The sequence below is a fragment of the Pelodiscus sinensis genome, chromosome 15 (genome assembly GCF_049634645.1).
Source record: "Pelodiscus sinensis isolate JC-2024 chromosome 15, ASM4963464v1, whole genome shotgun sequence".
Lineage (NCBI taxonomy): Eukaryota > Metazoa > Chordata > Testudines > Trionychidae > Pelodiscus > Pelodiscus sinensis.
The window spans coordinates 28,158,730-28,181,304 of NC_134725.1; the positions used below are offsets into that span (position 1 = coordinate 28,158,730).

Genomic DNA, 22,575 nt, shown 5'->3' on the forward strand with positions numbered 1-22,575 from the left:
CTGGGACATTTCCAATTTCTTTGAATTTAATTTTGGAAGAAAAAAAATAAACTCAATTTCACATGAAATGGAAGATAAATTGTGATCTTTTCATTTTTATGATCAAGTTCTTTTTTTTTCTGCAGGACCTAGAGTTCCTTCAGGCTCTTACTCAGCAAAATACTTCTGTTGGTGCTTGTGATGAGGTGGATGAGGTATGGAGGCCCCATGCTGGAAGCCCCGCAAGTCCTGCCTCACCATGCCCCAGAACAGAACAGTTGAAAAGTCCTTCACACAGCCTAGAGCGGCTGCAGGGGATCTTACAATCAGAGGGGCTGTTGGAGAAACTAATCAGGGGCCAGAGGAACCAGAGAAAAAGGAGTTGCATAGGTGGTGTGTATAGTTGCTGCCTGGTGTTTTGAAAATAGAGGACTGTTTGCCAGGATGTATAAAAGAGCAGCAGGTCCATGGCCAGGTTTAGCCTAAGGAACTGAGCCCAGACCCTGGCTCACCAGGGTAAGGGTACTGCAATGGGCCCTGCTGATCTGGGTGCAGTCTGAACCCAGGAAAGGCTGCTGAAAGGACATCAAGTGAGGGTACCAAGGAGAGCCCTGCTGGGTTGTTGAAGAAGGCAGTGCTTTGGTGAAGATGCTTTCGAGCTATGGTCCCATACCAGGCTCAAGAAAAGAACTCAGGACTATGTATCCCAGAAGGGAGGCCAGCATGTGTGGGTCAGCTGGAGCACTAACCTGAGGAAGACTTGACAAGAGAACCATTGGCTAGAGAAAGGGGATGCTCATAGGCAGTGGTTCCCATTTTGCTGAAAACAGCAATAGCAGACACATAGAAAGGATGGGGAGTTTGCAGCAGACAGATGCTGATGCCGCTATGGTGCTTAATTTTAAGTATATGACCAATCCTACTGGTGTCATTGGGACTGCTCCTATGATGGGACTGTACCTTAGACAGGGCTGGCTCTAGGCACCAGCAAAACAAGCAGGTGCTTGGGGCGGCACATTGCCAAGGGTGGCATTCCAGCCGGAGGAGGAGCAGGGCGACGGGACAGAGGACACCCTGAGCTGGGAGCCCCGTGCCTGGCTGCTCAGAGCCTGTGCCTGGCTCCGGGGTGCTGGCAGGGCAGGGTGGGGCAGGGCAGGGCAGGGCACGGTGCTGGGAGGGCGGGGTGCCTGGCCCTGGTGCAGAGCGGCTGCGGCAGGCAATGCTGAGGCCTGTGGGGCAGGCCATGGCCATAGTGGCTGCTCCCAGAGTTCAGGGGCTTGGTGGGTGCTGGGGCTCAGCCATGACGGGGCCCCATCCCCCAAGCAGGGAGCCCCACGGAGGCCACCCTGAGCTAGGAGCCTTGCACCTGGCTGCTAGGAGCCTGTGCCTGGACCTGGGGTGCAGGGATCTCTTTGTGGGCAGCCCCGAGGCAGGATGATTCCTGGAGGGCGGCATGGGGATCCTGCAGTTGGTGAGGCTGAGCCCAGTGGTCTCTTCTTCACCTTCGTGAGTGCGCCCTCCACCCCAGCTGGTGGCACCCCCCCCGTGAGTCCTCCCCACAACTCCCCCACCCCTGCCCCTGCCTGTTTTCTGTCCCCCACAACTCCCCCGCCTGTAAACCCTCCTTGCCTGGCTGTCCCCCTCCCTGGCCTTTGTGCCCCTGCCCACTGAACTGCGACCCCCCCCCACACCTCCCCCCTCTCTTTTCCTCCCCTAGCTCAGCCTCTGCCCAACAATCCCACCTCCTGGCCCAATGAAACCCTATTGGGACCCCGTCTCCTCTTCTCCCCCCCCCCCCCGTATCCCCATCTCCTGTCTGGCTCTCTAAACAATCCCCTCTCCCCCTACTTTCGGGGCCCTGAGTCCCCCCCCCCCCCCCACACACCTGCCCAGGAACCCAGCCCCCTTTTGCTGTGTTCTGAAAACTTCACCTCTACCTGGGACCCAAATGATTCTACCTCTCCCTTTGTCTGAGGAAGGGGAACTCTGGTGTTCCCAGTGCCCATGTCCCCAAGTCCCTTCCTGTCTAGGACAGGAGAGCTTTATTAAAATTGGAATTGTGATCTCATTTAAATAGGCTTTGTTTTAAATAATATACCATTAAAATTAAATTAAAAATTGTTATGGCCTAAATTTATCATAACCTATTTAAATAACTCATTAATTAAATTTAAAAATTAAATAGAACATGTCTCCTGTCAACTTTTAAAGAAATTCTACCAGTTCACTAGTGTAAGTACCCAGAACCAGTGTTTATATCAGCAGCAGCTTCTTCTGCAGGTGAAGAGAGAATGTTTTTATCATTGGTTTATTTGGCCAGTTCAATTCAATGATTAGTTCATTTACCGTTTCAAAACCAAGAGTTGAGGAAGCAGAAAAACATGTTTTTCTCTTCTCTTAGTAAAATACTGGTTATGAGAGCGTTCTAACATCTTGAAGAACATGATGACTAGATTTGATCTGTTAAATTCACTATGGATATTTCCTTTGTTTAATACATGAATTTTAGATGCAAAATGTGTTTGCATGCTTTTTTGTTATGTATCCTTCACATTTAAGGTAGTTTTATTTCATACAAAAATTAAATGCTGGTTTTGTTTACTTTAAATAGAATTTCCATCCAGACAGAAGTAGATGCAAATCATATGTTTTTAAAAAAGTAGCCACGACTTAGCAAATAATAAATGGGGTAAAACCTGTCTCTTAAGTGTTCCTATTACACACTATTTTGTAATAGAATAAAAATGTAAAAATTAAGAATCCGATTAAATGTAAGTTACACGATTATTTGGGCATTTATTTAGTTGGTAGCTGTACTGAGTGTGTTCTCCTGGTTAGTAAACAGAAGCACCAAATTTGGCATAAAGGTTATATTTAGTTGTAAATCAATGTGTTTTAAAGGTTGCTAATCGTTAAGACTCAACCATCCTTTAGGAAAATATTTTAGAAGTATAATTTAAATGCTTAATTGCTCATTTAAACCAAGGTTTTCTGCTTGCTGGTTTAAATCATGAGTACAATTAGAGATTTAAAACAAAGCTATTTAAATCAATCCACCCTGCTTCAGAGACTGTTTGGTCCGTCCCTGAAGGAGAAAGCCCAGGGCTGCGCTCATGGAATAGGTCCTAAGCTAGTGGGGTTTTGTTGTCTGGTGTCTGTCTTGTTCTGGACAGTTGAGCTGGGGAATTGAAACAAAAGTTCTCTTAATCCCTTTGAACTGTCTCATTGCATAGTGAGGCTGATTCTTGTCCATGGACACCAAGAGTTGGACAGCTTATATGTTGGGGTTGGAGTCTGAGTGATTATAAGGCTTCTAGTAATAAAATCCCTTTGCAGAGTGAGGAGTGGGACCTGAACTCCAACACTAGGTGATATGAAGAGCTGCATGCTCTGGAAGTCTTTAACTGACTTGCTGTAGATGAACCTGCCCTCCCATTGTCCTCCCATGGGGAGTCCCTGACACTCTCCTAGGAGATGAAAATGCCCTGGAGTTTGGGCTCCTCCTGAAGTACACGCCCCACCCCCCAGGAAGCTGCACAAGCTGCATTTGTGCACACATCCCCAGCAAGCTGTGCAAGCTGCATTTGTGCACGCACCCTCCCAGGACAAAACAAAGGGGGGAGGGGGGGGAAGGGCCAAAAAATGTTTTGCTTGGGGCGGCAAAAAACCTAGAGCCGGCCCTGACCTTAGGTTATTTGACCAGGCAGGAATATGTGGCAATGGTCCTTGATAACAAATATCAGGTTATCAAGGAATTTGGCTATATCATAATGCATGAGTTCAAGGCGCCAAATTAAGACAGCTTAAGCAATCTAATGCTTGCATTTAATGATGTTTTAGTGCTTTACTTTGCAACTCTAATAAGCTTTTAACATTGCTTTTTAGTAAGGAATATGCTTAGATAAATCTGTACCTTCCTAGATCTGTGTAAATTATTTCTTTCCTTTAGAGCAACAGACTTGTCTTGACTGGATGTGTGTCAAAAATTTTCCTATTCAATTTTAATCTGAGAATGCAATATTTTATTGCTCTTTTTGCTGTCCTTGTGATTGAATCTCCATTAGGGCCCATGGACAAGCCATTGAAGGATGAGAACTGGACTCCATTTTAACTAATGGATTGAGATACATGAAGAAAGCAAGGAGTGGAGGTTGTAACCTTAATTAAAACAGTTACATTGCAGAGAATTCATAGAATCATAGAATCATAGAATAGTAGGATGGGAAGGGACCTCAAGAGGTCATCGAGTCCAGCCCCCCGCCCTCAAGGCAGGACCAAGCTCCATCTACACCATCCCTGACAGATGTCTATCTAACCTGCTCTTAAATATTTCCAGAGAGGGAGATTCCACCACCTCCCTTGGCAATTTATTGCAATATTTGACCACCCTGACAGTTAGGAATTTTTTCCTAATGTCCAATCTAAACCTCCCCTGCTGCACTTTAAGCCCATTACTCCTTGTCCTGTCCTCAGAAACCAAGAGGAACAAATTTTCTCCTTCCTCCTTGTGACACCCTTTTAGATATTTGAAAACCGCTATCATGTCCCCCCTTAATCTTCTTTTTTCCAAACTAAACAAGCCCAGTTCATGAAGCCTGGCTTCATAGGTCATGTTCTCTAAACCTTTAATCATTCTTGTCGCTCTTCTCTGTACCCTTTCCAATTTCTCCACCTCTTTCTTGAAATGTGGCACCCAGAACTGGACACAGTACTCCAGCTGAGGCCTAACTAGCGCAGAGTAGAGCGGCAGAATGACTTCACGAGTTTTGCTTACAACACACCTGTTGATACAACCTAGAATCATATTTGCTTTTTTTGCAACAGCATCACACTGTTGACTCATATTCAACTTGTGGTCCACTATGACCCCTAGATCTCTTTCCGCCATGCTCCTTCCTAGACAGTCGCTTCCCATCTTGTATGTATCGAACTGATTGTTCCTTCCTAAGTGGAGCACTTTGCATTTCTCTTTATTAAACCTCATCCTGTTTACCTCTGACCATTTCTCTAACTTGCTAAGGTCATTTTGAATTATGTCCCTCTCCTCCAAAGAAGTTGCAACCCCACCCAGTTTGGTATCATCTGCAAACTTAATAAGCGTACTCTCTATCCCAATATCTACATCATTGATGAAGATATTGAACAGTACGGGTCCCAAAACAGACCCTTGAGGAACTCCACTTGTTATCCCTTTCCAGCAGGATTTAGAACCGTTAACAACAACTCTCTGACTACGGTTATCCAACCAATTATGCACCCACCTTATCGTGGCCCTATCTAAGTTATATTTGCCTAGTTTATCAATAAGAATATCATGCGAGACCGTATCAAATGCCTTACTAAAGTCTAGGTATATGACATCTACTGCTTCTCCCTTATCCACAAGGCTTGTTATCCTATCAAAGAAAGCTATCAGATTAGTTTGGCATGACTCTAGGTTTTTTCAAAAATCATAGCTAAAGGCTCAGATACCTCCTCTATCAGCTCCTTGAGTATCCTGGGATGCATTTCATCAGGACCTGGTGACTTGCTGACATCTAACTTTCCTAAGTGATTTTTAACTTGTTCTTTGTGTATCCTATCTTCTAAACTTACCCTCTCTCTGCTTGTATTCACTACGTTAGGCACACCTCCAGACTTCTCGGTGAAGACCGAAACAAAGAAGTCATTGAGCATCTCCGCCATTTCCAAGTTTCCTGTTACTGCTTCTCCCTCCTCACTAAGCAGTGGGCCTACCCTGTCCTTGGTCTTCCTCTTGCTTTTAATGTATTTATAAAAGGTCTTCTTGTTTCCCTTTATGCCTGTAGCTAGTTTGATCTCATTTTGTGCCTTTGCCTTTCTAATCTTGCCCCTGCATTCCCGTGTTGCTTGCCTATATTCATCCTTTGTTAGTTGTCCTAGTTTCCATTTTTTATACGGCTCCTTTTTTATTTTGAGATCATGCAAGATCTCCTTGTTAAGCCAAGCTGGTCTTTTGCCATATTTTCTATCTTTCCTACACAGCGGAATTGTTTGCTTTTGGGCCCTTAACAACGTCCCTTTGAAATACTTCCAACTCTCCTCAGTTGTTTTTCCCTTCAGTCTTGCTTCCCATGGGACCTTACCTACAAGTTCTCTGAACTTATCAAAATCTGCCTTCCTGAAATCCATTAGCTCAATTGTGCTGGTCTCCCTTCTACCTTTCCTTAAGATCATGAACTCTATTATTTCATGATCACTGTCCCCTATACTGTCTTCCACTTTCAAGTTCTCAACTAGTTCCTCCCTATTTCTTAAAACCAAATCCAGAACAGCTTCTCCTCTGGTAGCTTTTTCAACCTTCTGAAACAGAAAGTTGTCTCCAATGCAGTCCAGAAACTTATTGGATAGCCTGCGCCCCGCTGTGTTAGTTTCCCAACATATGTCTGGATAGTTGAAGTCCCCCATCACCACCAAATCTTGGGCTTTGGCTAGTTTTGTTAATTGTTTAAAAAAGGCCTCATCCACCTCTTCCACCTGGCTAGGTGGCCTGTAGTAGACTCCTAGCATGATATCACCCTCGTCTTTTACCCCTTTTAGCTTAACCCAGAGACTGTCTACACAGCTATCTCCTACGTTCATCTCCACTTCAGTCCAAGTGTGTACATTTTTAATATACAAGGCAACCCCTCCTCCCTTTTTTCCCTGTCTGTCCTTCCTGAGCAAGCCGTACCCTTCCATACCAACATTCCAATCGTGCGTCCCATCCCACCAGGTTTCTGTAATACCAATGATATCAAAGTTGTATTTATTGGTTAGCAATTCCAGTTCTTCCTGCTTATTACCCTTATTTCTTGGATTTGTATATAGGCATCTAAGATACTGATTTGATCTTGCCTCCCTGTTGTGCCCTGACCCTCCTTGCTCCTTCCCATTATAGGCCGTAGTCCCCCCCATTTCCAACCCATCTCCCAGTCCCGCACATTCAGCACTTACCTGTGGGCTTTGCTCACCTGTCCCCGTCGAACCTAGTTTAAAGCCCTCCTCACAAGGTTAGCCCGTCTGTGTCCAAACTGAATGACAGGAAATTACCTGTGAGAAATTTGAATGTGTGGAATCCAGGGAGCTCAGGGCTGGGGTGTGTGGGTGTGGGGAGCTCAGGTTAGGGGGATGGAGTGTGAGGATGTGGGGGAGCTCAGGGCAGGGGGGTGGGAAGTCTGTAGATGTGGGGGAGCTCAGAGCAGTGGGATGGGGAATGTGGGAGTATGGGGAGCTCAGGGCGGGGGATGAGGAGTGTGAGGATGTGGGGGAGCTCAGGGCAGGGGGTGGGGAGTGTGGGAGGATGGGGAGCTCAGGGCAGGGGTATGGTGGAGCTCAGGACAAGGGGCTGGGGAGTGTATGGGTGTGGGGAGCTCAGGGCAGGGAGTCCAGGAGTGAGGGGGGGCGCAGTGCAGGGATTGTGGTGCAGGAGTCAGGGGTAGGTGGTGGGGGGTGTTTGGAGGCTCAGTTCAGGGGACTGGGAGTGCAGCCACTACACTACTTGGCCACCAGATCCCTGGAGTACACAGTGGCTGTGCAGCCCAGCGTGCTGACAGCACCCAAAGCCCCGCCCCCAGCCCGCCAGGCTTAGTGGGGCACCCCAGAGGGGCTTCCTATCGCCCTTGTCTAGCACAACATGGACAGTTGGTTCCCACTACCGTGATCTCCTAGGAGACTGAGACACCATTCTGCCAGGACGGCCCAAGCTGCTGAGGGAAATTGCCCCCCACCATCCCGTCTGTCCAGGTCCCTCTGCCTCTGGGTTTGTTCTTCAAGGGCCAGATGTGTGGGGCTGGGACTGTCCTTGTTCTGTGTTTGCAGAGTGCCCAGCAGAATGGCTCCTGCTTCACCCCTGGCCTAGAAATAACCAGAACAGGCAGTTTGGGGAGGGAAGAACCAGGGAAGGGAAGGTTTGGGGCCGGGGGCTAAGAGGCGGGGCTGGGAGGCAGGGCTGGGGTGGAGATGCAGATGTAGGGAGTTGGGGTGGAGGCTGGAAGAAATGGAACTCAAGGAGCTGGAAGGGTTGGTGAAGGATGGAGTAAAGGGAGGGGGGGCCAGGCTACAGGACATGGAGGTGCCAGCGACAGGAGGGAGGAAGAGACGTTTGTTTGACAGGACCCCAGGGATTTGGGAGCGAGGAACAGTGGGAGGGGAGTGGGAAACATTTGGGGAGAGGAACCTTTGGGAGACCTGGTGGTGAGGAGGGCGGCAGTCAATGGGAGAGGAGACAAAAAGGAGCAGGTGCTGCCTGGGTCCAAGGAGGTGGGGAGAGATGGGGTCTGGGTGTCACGAGTACCAGAGTTAGCTGCACCTCCGTCCTCCTCCCTACCTGGTATCTCTGCCCCCTCCCTCCTGAACTTTCCTTCTGCATGTCTCTGGGCCTCTCTGTCAGTGCCAGAGGGGATCCCTCCCCCCCATGGCTGGATTCTTCCCTTCCCGAGACATGCAGTCACCATCTCAGTGGGGTGGGAGCCCTTTGATGCTTCGCCTGCGTGTTCCCAGCCGAGAAGGGGCGGCTAATCCCGCAGAAGCAGAGCCCTGCACTTTTGAGTACCTGGACCCAGGGTTTTGCTGCTTTATAGCGGGTGGGGTTAAAATAACGGAACGTCTCTTGTCCCACCAATCCCCCAGGACTCACCCCTCTTCTCTGCATTGCGCAGCGTCCGGGGGATACCGCCCCGCGGGGACACTCATGCCCGTGTCCAAGGGGCTGTCCCGTAGCCTATGTCAGTGTGAAAAGCATTAAAGGACCCTGCCCCAGAGGGAGAGCGTCTCTGGGGGCGTTGTCCCGGGATGACTGCAGTGCTTTGTCCACACCAGAGTAGTGAGAGGCAGCCGCAGCCAGGGTTGCCAGATGGTCAATAAAAATACCAGTCATACTTGCCATTGCATCACAACCTAGAGTACATCTTATTTAGAAAATTGAGAGATTTTCTCAATTTATCTCCTGGACAGAAAGCTCAAATACTGGACTGTCCGGTTCAAACGGGACACCTGGCAACCCTAGCCGCAGCCCCTGCCCGGAAAAGCTCCCAAGCTAAGCACCTGGGGGATTTAGGAGCACCAAGCAGTGGGCACAAAGCACAGTCACACACTTGTGCTCCCAACTCCCTTAGGGCTTTGAAAATTCTCCCCTTAGACGAGTTAGAATCAGTGTCCCCGTTTCACAGACGGGAGCTGAGGCCCACTCAGGGGAGTGGCAGGGCCAAGGGCTCTGCAGCAGACCTGGGACTTGAACCTCAGTCTCCCAGAAGTTCCACAACCAGCCCGCTCTGCTTTGCTAAAGGAGCAGGCGGGACTGTTTGTGCAGGAGGAGGAGCTGGGCTGGCTGGCTGGCTGGGGCAGGCCACAGCAGGGCTCAGCCCTTGGCCTGGCTGAGAGCGAGGAGAGGCCTGCAGGCTGAGGGGCAGCGTGACGGACCGGGCCGTGTCTGGGCACAGCTGAGGGCGTCTGCTCAGGGCGAATTGCTCAAATCCGGGGCTCCTTACAGCCCCCAGACTGGTGACCTCTCCACACAGGCCACAAACCAGTCCCACAGAGCGCTTCAGCTGCCTGCCTGAAGCCTCACGAGCAAAACCCCTCCGGCACCCCAGCAATAGCCATGCCCCCGATGGCCCCGGGCCTCATACACCGGTGGGGGTCCTAGCACCCAATCCCACCTACCCCGAACAAGTTCTGTCTGGTCCCAAGAAACCAGCCACAGATCCCTGGTCAATTTACCCTCTGGATCTTACCCACCAATCATGCTGAGCCAATCCTTTAGCATCTAACACCTAAAGGTTTATTATTACAATAAAGAAAAGCATGAGAGTAAGGTTGTTAAAGGAATAGTATGTTACATGCACCGAATCTCCCAGTTCTCAATGCAGCCTCTAGCAGAGATGTTACAGCTGCTGGTTTAAGAGTTCTTGTTGCACAACCTAGGGTCAGGATGGGTTCACAGGTCTCTCGGGCTTTTCGATCCCTGCACTGCTGCCTCTGGGATGAAGTGCTGAGCTGAGAACCAAGATGGCATCGACCACATGGCCTATTTATCCCTCCTTCCTGGCCTCTTCTTGGCTGCAGGAGATCACCTGGTCCTCAGCCTCTCTCTGCTGGCCGCTCTTAGGTGTCCGCTTTAGGTGTGTCCTTGGCCCATTCAGTGCCATTGTCCCACAGGGCCTCGCTAATTAGCATGTCCACAGGCCGGGCTCTGCCCAATGCTCAACCACATGCAGAGAAATAGTCAGGATCCACACAGACTACAGATTCCTAACTACACACACAGACGTTATACAACCACATAAATAGCTTACATAGGACTATCAGATAATAAGCTTCTATTCAGCACCCCACATGGCCCCCTTTTCTACCATTTTCTGGGGCCAACACCCCCACCTATGGGTGCAGCAGTGATCTGGCTGCTCCCCTCAAGATCCAGTAATGTGACAGGCAGTGACTGGAGGAGCTGCCTGGGCATAGACTGTAACCCAGGGGCCCACAGTGCAGCAATCATCAGCAGTGTCTGTGTCTCCCCAGCCCCCATTCAGAGCTGAGTACAGGTACCTCCCCAGCCCCCTCCCCACCCCCGTCTCCTGCTCACAGCAGGTCAATAGGGTTCTCCCATTCTTGGGCCTCTGGTTCCCATGCAGCTGCTCCCAACAGGAGTCCCTTGCAGCCCGGCAGGCTGGGGCAGGCCCCATCTCTCCAGCACCAAGGTGATGACGGATACAGACACCAGGAGGAGCGAGACGAGGGTGCAGCCAATGGCCTAGGGGGCAGGAGATGTGGCCGGCCCTGCAAATGGAAAGGACCTGGTGACAGTCGGGTGCAAAGTGGCAAATGGCTCTGCAGTGCCAGCACTAGGCACAGAGCAGCTGCCGTGTAGAGACCTTGTGTGAGTGCCCAGAGGGCTAGATCTCCAGGGGATCATGCTGCAGGGGGCATGTTCCCCCGACAGGAGGCCGAAGTGACAGAGGCTGTTGGGGACTCTCCTCCCTTTGCCCAGGTGGTGTTGGAGGAGCAGGGAAGGACCCAGGTTTGCTCAGGCTGCACCAGGACTTGGTGCAAAGGCCTGACAGGAGCCAGCAACGGACACAGCAGCCCAGACCCTCTCGCCTCTCCCCAGTATGGCTGGCAGCTCACAGGGGCGACCCCGCCCTGGGCACGAGGCCTTGGCACCGGCTGCGGGCTCAGGAGGGGGCGGACATGGGACATAAGCGATGCCGAAGGGAGGGGTGTGGGCATTAGAGGCCACTACCATTGCCCCGCCCCCTTCCCCGCACCTACCCCTGCCCCTGTTCTGAGGCCACGCCCCCACTCATTCCACTCCCCCCTCCCTCTGCTGCTTGGGCTCCCCCACCCTCACTCAGGTTCGCTGGCCTGAGGCTGGGGTTACGGTGCAGGATGGCTGGGGAGTGGGGCGCGGGAGAGGCTGCGGGTTGCAGGCTCTGGGACAGGTTCAGGGCAGCGATGGGAGTTTGGGTGCAGACTCAGAGGCAGTTAACTGTGGGAGGAGGATCCAACAGGAGGCTGGGGTTTGGGGTGGGGGGTGTCTACCCCAGCTGCCTGAGAGATACTAGACTGACTCTGGTTTCCTTGTGTCTCCCCGGCTGGGCTCTCACTCCCACTTCTCCTCTCAGGGTCCCTGCCGGCTCCCCTGCTCTATCTGAATGCGTCCCTGGCGCCTCCACCCCCCCAAGCCTCACGAATGTGGCCCCGACTGAGACATCTCACTCCCCTGGCACTCCAGCCCCAGCACAGATTAACTCTCCTGGGTTCCAGGGAGAGTGGCATTTGCGGGTCCCTCTCAATCTGAGGGGGGGCCAAAAATGAGGGATCCCCGAACCTCAGTCCTCCCTGTCCCTTCCCCTCACCTCAGTGAGGCTTGTGGGTTTTGGAAGAAGGGTTTTTGTATTTTGCTTTTCTCGTGTGTGGTCCCCAACTGGTTTTTCTGGGGGTCAGTGGCCCTGGAGACAAAAAAGGTTCCTCATCCCTGCCTTTAATAAAGAAAACTTTGAAACCCTTTGTGGTAGACAGAAATTAACATTTTACCTTATTTAAAATGAAGTTTCCTAAAGTTAAAACACCTAATCTGTGTAAACATTCAAATTAGACCAGTCACCCAAGCTCCAGCACTAGCACAATGGCGCCGCGTGATGATGCAATGGACGGTGCGCACCCAGGCTCCTACCCTCCGCTCTCTTCTGCACCCCACCGCCCCGTCCCAGACCCCAAACTCCTCGGTAGAAATGTGGCCCTTGACCACTTGCCAAAATGCCCCCCCCCATTAAAAATTATTGACAAAGCCTGATCCAAATGTTTTTTGAAACGTTATTTAATCAGAATTTAAATACATTCTATACAATTGGGAGGGTTGGGGGGAGGGGGACGCAGCTGCTGGCTCCTCAGCTCCTTGTGCTCTCACTGGCTGTCTTCCTGCTGCAAGGGAAGCAGAATCCGTCACATTCATCCCTGGGGACTCAGGGGTACTGGGCCCCCCCAGCATTTCCACCCTCCTCCCCCCTGCGCTGAGACTTGTTCTGCTCTCTGGTCACCCCCCGTCAGGCCCGCAGGGTGAGCTTCTGACCCACCCAGCAGGGACGTGGGGTGGGGGCAGCATGAGGAAAGGGGCGGGGGACTCCCTGAGGGGATGGGAAGGAGACCCTGGCCCTGCCCCACTCTCCTGCATCTGCTCCGGCTGCTCACCATGTATCCCAGGAGCTGATGGGCCTGCCCATGCAGGGCGTGGGCCAGGACCAGCCCGGCCTGGCTGGGGCGCCTCAGGGGGGAGCGGGCAGCGAGCAGAGCCTTGTCTAAAAAGCAGTTCTCCTGCTCTGGGGTGAAGAGCTGCCCAAAGACCTGAAATCAAGAGCACGGGAGGTTTCAGCTGACGGCCCAGAGCCCGGCCCCAACTCCTGGGGCTAAAACAGCTTCCTCCTTCTGCAAACTCCCTTCCAGACCCTGCACCCAGACGCTCTCCTCACCCTGCACCCCAACCCCTGCCCCAGGTCACACATTCCTCCTGCCCCCAAGACCCTCCCAGACCTCACCCCCTCCGCACAACAGAGCAGCCCTAGGCCACTGGCCAACATCTTGGAGCGACCTCCATCAAAAAGTGTTGCCCCCCCCGCCCTGCTTCCCCTTCTATGGGAGATCCGGGGCAAGGTGCGGCGCTGCCCCTCGGAAGCGCCGCCCCTTTGAAACGCCGGGACAGCGTCACAAAGGGGCAGCGCCGCCCTGTCCACGGCTCGAATAGTCGAGGGAAAATGCATCGACCATTCGATCAGCGACTCCCCGCTTCCACCCCGCGTCCTACCCGCACGAGGGCCCCAGCCAGCCCCCCCCCCCGAGCCCTGCCCTGCCCTGGCAGCGCGTCCTTACCTCTCCCACCCTGACGGTGTTGCTATGCGCCAGGACCCATCTCTCCTTATAGTAGTGCCTGCACCACAGGTCCTCTGCCTGGTGGATGTTGAGGCCTGCAAGAGACAAACCAGGGTGATTCTGCTGGCAGGTCTGAGCCCTTCCCCTCCCACGGGTCCCTGCAGGCATCCCTGGGCAAATGGAGGGGCACAGGGGGCAGAAGGGGAACACAGAGGGACGCATCCCCCCTTGGGCCAGTCTGGGGGAAAAGGGCTGGGTCCCCTCCCCCCGCCGCCGGCACCCTCAGGGTGTCCCTGGGGCCCAGGTCCCGGCTGGGTTCCTTACCCCTGTGGTGCAGGAGGAGGCGGTACAGGCTGTGCACCCCCTTCCGGGCCAGCCGGCTGACGTCTTCGGATGGGTCCGAAATAAAAAGGCCCAGCTGGGCCACGTGGTGACCCATCCTCGGCCAGTCGGCGGAGTTCTGAGGGGAGAGAAGAGGGGGGGTCCCTCAGCATCCTGGGGCTGCACGTCCCATGCTAACGGCCGCCGAGGCGGTTCTGAGCTCGGGGACGGACAGAGACACCTCCCGGGGCGGGGCGGGGCGGGGCGGGGCGGGGCCGGCCTTGCGAGGAGACAACCCTGAGCAATGGCCCCGACTGAAGGGTCACTCCGGGGGTGGAACAAGGGGATCCACTGACGGCCACTCCCCAGTCTGGGGCCCAGGTGCCCCCCGGAAAGGCCCAGGGTCGCCCCTCCCCGGGGAAAGGAGAACGCGGCCCATTCCCGGCCCATTCCCAGCTCTGCCTCCCGGGGACGCTCCCAGCCCCGCGCCCTGCAGCCCCAGACCCCCCGGCTCTGAGGTCACTTACCTCAAACCCCGGGAGGGTGGTGGCGACTCCCAGCAGGGCCGTGGTGCTGCCAAGGGCCCTGGCTCGCTCCTGGGGCAGGCGGGACTCCAGCCACGGGCTCAGGTGCTGGGGGGGAAAGAGGCAGGTCAGGACCCGTAGGGAGGCGCCGGTTCTGGGCAGAGCCTGGGGCTCCTCTCAGACTGTGCCCCCCCCCCCCCCCCCAGCCACTGACACAGCTCCTCTCTCGGCCCCCCGAGGAAGCAGGGACAATGGCCCCGTCCCCCCCACGGGGCTCACCTCCATGATCAGCTGCAGCCTGGCGGTGTCTGGGGACTCGGCGAGGAGGCTCGCCAGTAGGGCCTGGAGGTCGAAGGGAAGGGCCCGGATGAACTGCTGCAAGACAAGGGGGAGCCCTGGGTCAGAGGGGGGTTGGGGAATCCAGGCCACCCGCTGGCCCCGGGGTGCAGCCTTGAGCAGGGTCTGAGCCGCCTCGCAGAGCAGGGAGGAGCCCAGGCTGGGCATGGAAGGGACGGGCCCCCAGGGAGAGCAACGGGAAACCTGGAGGGAAGGATCCAAACCTGCAGCTTCTTCTCTCCCTCTGCCCCCACCCCCAGTCCTCTCTGGAGCTCCAGCCCAGCCCGGGAGCAGGGCCCGGAGGGACATACCTGTGTGTGGATGGGCTCCTGCTGCCAGTCCCCAGACACAGTCTGTCCCACGGCCGCCCTCAGCAGGGGGCTCAGGAGCTGGGCCTGTAGGGGAGGCTGCAAGGTGCTGGCAGGAGAGAGGGGCAGAGACTGTTAATTCAGCAGCAGGGCTGTGTCCAGGCTCAGGGGTTTTTTCGGGAAAAGTAGCCTTTTTCCGAAAAAACGTCACCTGCGTCTAGACTGCAGTTGCGTTCTTTCGAAATTAAATCGAAAGAACGCGGCTTTTCTTTCCCACTCCCTGGTCAGGGGATCTGCTCTGGGGGGAATTCGGAGGGGGGGGTCGGTACCTGAGGCTGCAGGCGGCGTTGAGGCAGTCGGCCAAGACCAGTGGGTGGGGGGAGTCCTCCATGATCTCCTGTGAGACCCAAGGAGACAAAGGGGCGTGTGAGGCTGGGGCCCCCAAGAGACGCTCACACGGCCAGCGCCCCCACCCAGCAGGATCCAACCCCACTGCCTCCCGCTGGCCTGTAGCCCCCCTGCCCGGCACAGGGCCCCTCCCAGCACCCACCTCCCAAACCGGGACCAGCTCAATCCTTGTCCCCAGGCCGTCTCCTGCCCCTCACTGCCCTGGTGACCAGCCTCTGAACCTCCTCATCCCTGCTCCCCAGGCGCATCCTCAGCAGCCCGCTCTGCTAACCTTCCAGCTCCCCCCCCCCCATGGCCCGGGGAGACCCCTCCCTGTTCCGAATCCCCCTCCCTGTCCAGCACCCCAGACCTGCCCCATTTCTGTGTCCCTCCCTCCTCCAGCATCCCCACCCACCCTCCCCATGTCCACCTCCCCCTCCCCCTCCAGCACTCCTGGCCCCACCCTTCCCATTTCCAGCACCCCCACCCGCCGCCATGGCCCAGGCAGACCCCTGTCCACCCCACGTATCCCCTCCCCTCCTCCCGGCCGCCGCCACTCGCTCACCACGATCCTGGCCATCATGGTGTCCTTGCAGCAGCGCGGCGCCAGGGTGTCCTCGCCCCTTTGGAGGGCGGCGAGGCAGGCGGGGGGGACGGCCAGGAGGAACCGCTGCAGGGCGGCTGGGCTCTGCACCCCAGAGAGAGTCTGTGAGCCTGGGGCCTGCCTGCCCCCCACGGACAGCTGCAGGGCTCAGGCCTCCCAGGAGTGGAGGTGGGAGCTGCCGGTTGTCCAAGCACCCACACTCCCCCCCCAACTGCTTCCTCAGGCTTGTGGGGGCCCAGCTGGTGCATGACAAGAGACCTCAGCTTGGGGGGCCCAGGTCATGCAGGAGAAGGGACCCCAGGGGGATCCCCAGGGACAAGCCCCTCCCGGAGGGGGGGACGTGCTGGGAAGGGGCCGGACAATCTCGGGTCCCCCCCGTGTGGAGAAGGTTCCTACCGTGTCCCGGGTGTGGAGCTGCTCTTCAATATCATAGATGGCCCCTTCCTCCACCCGGGAGTCCATCCGCTCCTGGCAGAGCTCCGCCGAGGCGCAGGGGGGCTCTGTGCGGGAGGGAAGGGACCAGGGTGACTCCAGCGGCCAGCAGGGGTCACGCGCCCCCATGTCAGGGACCCAGGGCAGGTTGGGCCCCACACGCCCCTCGCAGGGACCCATCCCCCTTCCACCCTCACATCTGCCAACGCCCTCAGCAGAGCCCCCACCAGGAACAAGAGAGCCAAGCAGCAGCTCCCGCCCCCATCCATTGCCCTGGCTGCGGGGCAGACACTGGGGCTGCCCCTCCCCCCCCCCCGTGTACTGGGTGAGCCCCTGGGCCCAGCATGTTCACGGCCCCTCACCTGGGTCTGAGCGGCTGCAGGAGGTGGCCCGGCTGCAGCTGGAGGCCCAGGCGCTGCTGCTCACTGAGCTGGACCCACAGCTGCAGGGGCTGGTGCGGAGAGGCTGGGGGCTCCCGGAGACTGGCAGGTCCCCGGGGGCCGGGCAGGGCGATGCCCCCTGGTGGTAATGGGGGCTGGGCTCCTGGGGCAGGTGTTTCTCTCCACAGAGGAGGCCCCAGAGCCACCCTACCCGGCTGCCCCGCTGGGCTGGGTCCCGCCTTCCCAGCCGCCTCTGGAGCCAGGTCCGGAGGGGCCTGGCCGGTGGGCGAGTCGCCCCGAGCTGGTGGGATTCAGCTTCCCCGCCCGCGGGGACGGAGGAGCTGCTTCCCACCGGCCCTGGGGCCATCTTCAGGGCTTTCCGGAACCACAGCCTGATGTGTTTGGCCATGCTGCAAATGAGGGGAGCAAAGGGGAGCTTGGGGCGCAGCCTGCAGAGCGAAATCCAGGGGTTCCAGCGCCCCAGAGCGACTGCCCCCAGCCCCCAAATGGCCCCTTGCTTATCGGCTCGGTCTTGCACAGGCACTTCTGGCCCTTGACCGAGGGCTGGGCCTGCCTGGAACCCAGCCGGCCCCGGGCGGGATCCAAACCCCTGGGGGCTCTTACCTTCTGCAAAGCGCTGTCCGGATATGGAACTCACAGAGGACAAAGCAACTGTGAGCAGGAGACGCACCAGAGCTAAAGCAACCGGGGGTCTCCAAAGTCCCCTGGGCCCGCCCCCCCCTTTTATCAGCCTGAGATGTGGGTTCCTCTGTGAGGTCACCACCTCCCCACCTGCGCTTTGCCTGGTCTGCTGAGGGCTGCCCAAAGCCCCTGTGAGGTCACTGCCCCCCCCACCTCATCCTGCCAGGCAAATGTCCTGCCTCTGGCCACCCCTCTGGGAAGTTGGAGCCATTCCTAGGGGTCCCCCCCACTCCCTGACTGGGCATCCTGCAGCCAGCAGCTCCAGTAGCCCCATAGGCTGCTCCCTGCCCTACACTGCAGGCTTCTTGCACAAGAACTGTTTCACACCGGAGTTCTTGCGCAAAAGGTCTCGTGCAAGAGCACCTCCACCCTGCCATGTGCTTTTGCACAAGAGTGTCCATGGCACTGTGAACGCTTTCTTGTGCAAGAAAGCTCTGATGACCATTTTAGCCATAAAAGTGTCTTGCTCAAGAAGCCCCTGGTGCCCGTCCACGCTGCCTTCTTGCACAACAGCTCTTGCACAAAAGGGGCTTATTCCTCGTGGGGAGAGGAATAACTCCTGTGCAAGAAGCCCTCTTTTCTGATGCTTTACTGCAAATTTACTTGCACAAGAATTCACGTGCAGTGTAGACGCGCCACAAGTTTTTGCACAAGAACAGTTGTTCTTGAGCAAAATGCCTGCAGTGCAGACGTGGCCTTGGTGTCACCCAGCACTGGACTTCCTGGCCAGGAGCAAGAGTTAGAGCCTCCCACTCGCCCCGCTGCCTCTCACGGGCTCCCGTCCGGCCCCAGCCCTGGGCTTTGCCCTAGCGCATCCCAGCAAGGCCTCTGGCCTGCACTAGACCCATTGACATGTGGAGAATCCACCACTGCCCTGGGGCGCTTTTGTCTATGGGACTCGGACTCACAGCTGAGCATGGAGCCTGATTTCTCCCAGGACTTGGGCTCTTTCCTGGCCAGGCCCTGGAACTGGTTCCACCTTTGTCTGCCAGGGACCGATACTGTCTCTCCAGGGAGGCCCTGCAGTGCAGGCACCTTCCTTTCCCCCCTCGGGAGCAGTCATTGTTCTGCACCCCACAAAGCAGTGGGGGGCTCCTGGCTGCCCCAGCTCCAATCTCTGAGCTTCTCTCTCAACGGGGGCCAGGCCTGGAGGCTCTAGTCCCCCTGGGTATGTATTTCTACACTACCCCGCTAGTTTGAACTAGGGGGGTAATGTATGCATACCGAACTTGCTAATGAAGCCCGGGATTTGAATTTCCCGGGCTTCATTAGCATAAAGCCGGCGCCGCCATTTTTAAAAGCCGCCTAGTGCGAACCCCGTGCCGCGCGGCTACACGCGGCACGGGCTAGATAGTTCGGACTACGTAGCCATTCTGATCTATCTGTACTCCTCGTTCCACGGCACGGGGTTCGCACTAGCCGGCTTTTAAAAATGGTGGCGCCGGCTTTATGCTAATGAAGCCTGGGAAATTCAAATCCCAGGCTTCATTAGCAAGTTCGGTATGCATACATTACCCCCCTAGTTCAAACTAGCGGGGTAGTGTAGACATACCCCCTGAGACTCACTGGTGCTGGCTCACCCCCTGTCCTGCTCGTGGCTCCGTTGTCCTCCTCCCCGCAGCCCCCCCCAGCTGTAAATGCTGCTCACATCAGTTCCCCTTCCCCGTGGCCAGGCCCTGCAGGGCTCTGGGGGCTGGTTTGCTGCCCTCAGCCCTGCAGTAGCCTGCTCCCCAGTTTGCAGCCCCTCCCATCATGCGTGGGGTCTCCTGGTACCGGAGGGAGGACGGGGGCAGACCAGGAAGGTTAATTTGATGTTGCAGCGGCAGGAAGAGGAGGGCTGGCGCAGAGGAACTGTCAGTACATTATCCCAATACGCCATCCCAGTGCAGGCGTCGCACTCAGCTCTACCTGCAGAGGAGTCTCTATCTGCGGTGAGCAGAAAGGGGGTCTAGGACACACACACAAGTAGCCCCAGAACCACGCAGGAGCAGAGTCGTTCTGCGAAAGGGAGAGGTTTATTGGGTCTGCGAGGGCGGCCGTAGGGGGGTGTCGTGTGTGTGCCACTCATCTCCGTCTGAGCAGCAGCACCGGTCGGGCTCAGAACTGGGCACAGGACCCGACCACGGCACCATCGATCTCCAGTGTATCGATCTGCTGGAAGCCGCGGCAGAGCTGAATTGCAGAACGGCTGCCCATTGGCAAAGACCTTGAAATTCTGGTTCCTGCAGCCGATGGAGAGGAACCCACTCCTCCTGGGGGGAGGAGCAGCCAAGAGAGGGACCCACTCAGACCGGTCTGGCAGCGTGACGTAGTGGAACCAGCGCTGCCTAGGTAGGGTTTTACCTCCCCCCAGTCTGCTTCTGAGACCGAGTTTCCCCCTCTGCCCCATGAGCTAACAACAGGGCACTTTACAAACATTCTCTGTGTCATCGGCATTGTATGAAGGGGGAAACTGAGGTATGGAGCGGCATTTGATTTATATAGCTCAAGCCAGTCCCCACCCCTCTCAGTCTGCAGGAAAAGAAGCCAAGTGCTCTTGTTCCCACTACTCCTCCATTCCCCTGCTTCCACCTGATGTCAAATACACAAAGCTCACTACTTCTTCTTTCCTGCACTTAAGCCAAGCAGATCAGGATGGGGAGGAGACATGAGGGAGCCCCCAGGCTCTTGCTCTTTCTCGCACATACACACACATATATTACTTTAGAAAATGCCAGGTGTGAGCTAGAGGAGAATCTCCATTAACTGTTAGCACTATAGGGCATATGATACATACATACAGCATTTACAGTCCATCCAGCAGAGGGCAACAATACACCCCGCACACATGTAGCTCCCCCTCCTTTTCCAAATGCCCCAAGATTTAAACTACTGGAGACTACCCATTAGCTGTTAGTTGTATAGGAACTATGGGTATGTCTACACTACAAAGTTAATTCGAACTAACAGCCGTTAGTTGGAAGTAACTTTTATAGGTGCTACACATACAAACCGCTAGTTTGGACTTAATTCGAACTAGGTAAACCTCATTCTACCAGGAGTAACGCCAAATTCAAATTCAGTAGTTGGAATTAAGGGCTGTGTAGCCACTTAATTCGAAGTAGCTGGAGGCCAGCCCTCCCCAGGTTCCCCTGGTGGCTGCTCTGGGCCAAACCAGGAAAACTCCTCTCCTCTCCCCAGCCCTGGGGCCCTTAAAGGGGTAGACTCTGGCCAGACGGCACTTGCCAGAGCCAGCCCTGCCAGCAGTCTCTGCCCCGAACCAGGGGCTGCAGGATGAGCCAGGCAGCCAGTGCCAGCGAGCCGTCTCCCCGCCCAGTCCCCCAGCACCCAGGGGCCAGCCAGGGGCCGTAGATGGCGCGCACCCTCCTGGTCTAGTGTGGAGGTCATGGACCTCATTGAGGTTTGGGGGCAGGCCCCCAGCGTCCATGATCTCTGTACTAGGAGGAGGAACGTGGCCCAATAGGCACATGCATGTCTGAAGAGACCTGACATGCTCCTGACCCTGGGGCGGGACCCAGCAGGATGCTTTCCCTCCACACGTCTCCTCTACATGGAGGCAGGGGACATCTCCCCCCCCCCCCCCGCCCGCCCACCGCCCCGGCCACACTATACATGGCACAGGGACATGGGTGCGGTCTTGGGGCAGCTCCCAGTCCCGGGGAGAGCCAGACATCCTGACCATGGCCTCTGTACAAGCACAGCGGCTCTGACGGTGCAGGGCATGGTCGCCCTCACGTTGCGGGGCGGGGGGAGGGGGCTGGGCATCATCTACTGTGTCCCCAGGGAGAAGTGACCACTCTCTTTCTCTACAGCTGTACCAGCTGCTCGTGCAGGGCGCACCACCCCACCCGGGACATGCTCCCGCACCCATGGCCTGCTCCGGTCCGCCACCACAGAGCAGGAGTACTGGGACCAGCACCTGGGGTCCTTGCGAGCCCTGCACCACACCGTCAAGGCCTGGATGTGGGAAGATCTGCAGCTCCGCCAGGAGCAGCTGGCTGAGGACCGAGCCAGAAATGCAAATCTGCAGGCCCTGCTGCAGGGCATGGTGCCCTGTGCTGATCCTGCACCTGCTGCCCCCCCAACAACTGTCCCTCCTCCCACTCCTGCCCCCCTCCCACCTCTTCCTCCTCAACCCCCACACCCTCCTCCTCCTCAATGTCCACACCCCCCACCTCAACCTCTGCACCCTCCACACCATCCCCCCGGGGACGCCGAGGCCCCCTCCCTTGCCGTGCTGGGAGGCGGTTGGCCCGGCGTCACCCCCACCCCGATCCCTGAGTTTCCCCTCCCCCTCTTTCCCCTTGCTTTCCCCTTCCAGCTCCCTCCTCCCCTCTCCCACACTCTCTCCTGCCCTTTCCTGCCTCCTTTCCCCCTCTCCCCACAGTTTTATTTCCCCTCCCCAGTTTTGTCAAATAAAGAGAGTTTGTATTTTATTTTTTTACATCAGGAAGCGGGCTAGGGAGGGGTAAGTGGAAGAAGGTGAGGGAGGAATGGGGCATGAGCCCCCGATGGGGAGGACTAGGGTGGCTCTGCGGGCTCCTTGGGGTGGAAGCTCTCCTTCAGGGCCTCCTGGATCCTGACAGTCCCCCGATTGTATTCAAATTAGCTTTTAGGTCTAGATACACTAGTTCAAATTAGCTTAGTTCGAATTAACTAATTCGAATTAAGTTAGTTCGAATTCGTGCTGTAGTGTAGACATACCCATTAATGACACACTCTTGCAGTTCTGATGCCATGCAACAGAGGGCAACAGACTGCACCGAAAACGTTGCGTATGAAAAAAAAAGCTTATTGAAGTTTTTCTACAATATTTTACCAACATTTTTAAAGCACAAATCGTTTAATTTCAGTTAAATCTTTGCCCTCAACACTTCACGTGCAATGATCTTGGGCATTCCACACAATAATTTAGCATTGAAAGGCGATCTTTTCCTGTGCTTTGCGGTGACAATTTGGATTTGGGCATCCAAATCCAAACTGGCAGGAAAATGTCTATTTGAAACTAAACCTCACACAAGCCATTTGTGCTTCTAACTGACCGTTCTGTCTCCTTTCATTTGCAAAAAACTCAAAACAAAGGAAAATGTCAAATAGAAGCCCAGGTGGGATGATACGTCTGGTGCCTCCTGCCACAGCAACCCCCCACCCAGTGAGTGCAGAGGAGGCAATAACTCACTGGCTGCCGGGTTACGACAGGGGCAGGGAATTCCAGAAGAAACTCGCCCAGCAGAAGGGTTTGG

At 55.8% G+C, this 22,575-nt stretch overlaps 1 protein-coding gene across 1 annotated transcript in view; it reads right to left on the reverse strand.

Moving 5' to 3' along the window:
* Window positions 1–17,254, reverse strand: part of LOC142818374 (uncharacterized) — a 47,209-nt gene extending 29,955 nt beyond the window's left edge. Inside the window, exons 1-9 of the mRNA XM_075897750.1 lie at window positions 16,613–17,254; window positions 16,215–16,318; window positions 15,780–15,902; window positions 15,157–15,224; window positions 14,831–14,936; window positions 14,463–14,558; window positions 14,187–14,291; window positions 13,663–13,798; window positions 13,339–13,433 (exon numbers count right to left, since the gene is read on the reverse strand). Of these exons, the coding sequence (XP_075753865.1) occupies window positions 13,339–13,433; window positions 13,663–13,798; window positions 14,187–14,291; window positions 14,463–14,558; window positions 14,831–14,936; window positions 15,157–15,224; window positions 15,780–15,902; window positions 16,215–16,318; window positions 16,613–17,039 (1,260 nt within the window). The 5' untranslated portion in view covers window positions 17,040–17,254. The remainder of the gene's footprint in view (window positions 1–13,338; window positions 13,434–13,662; window positions 13,799–14,186; window positions 14,292–14,462; window positions 14,559–14,830; window positions 14,937–15,156; window positions 15,225–15,779; window positions 15,903–16,214; window positions 16,319–16,612) is intronic.
* Window positions 17,255–22,575: the final 5,321 nt, after the last annotated feature.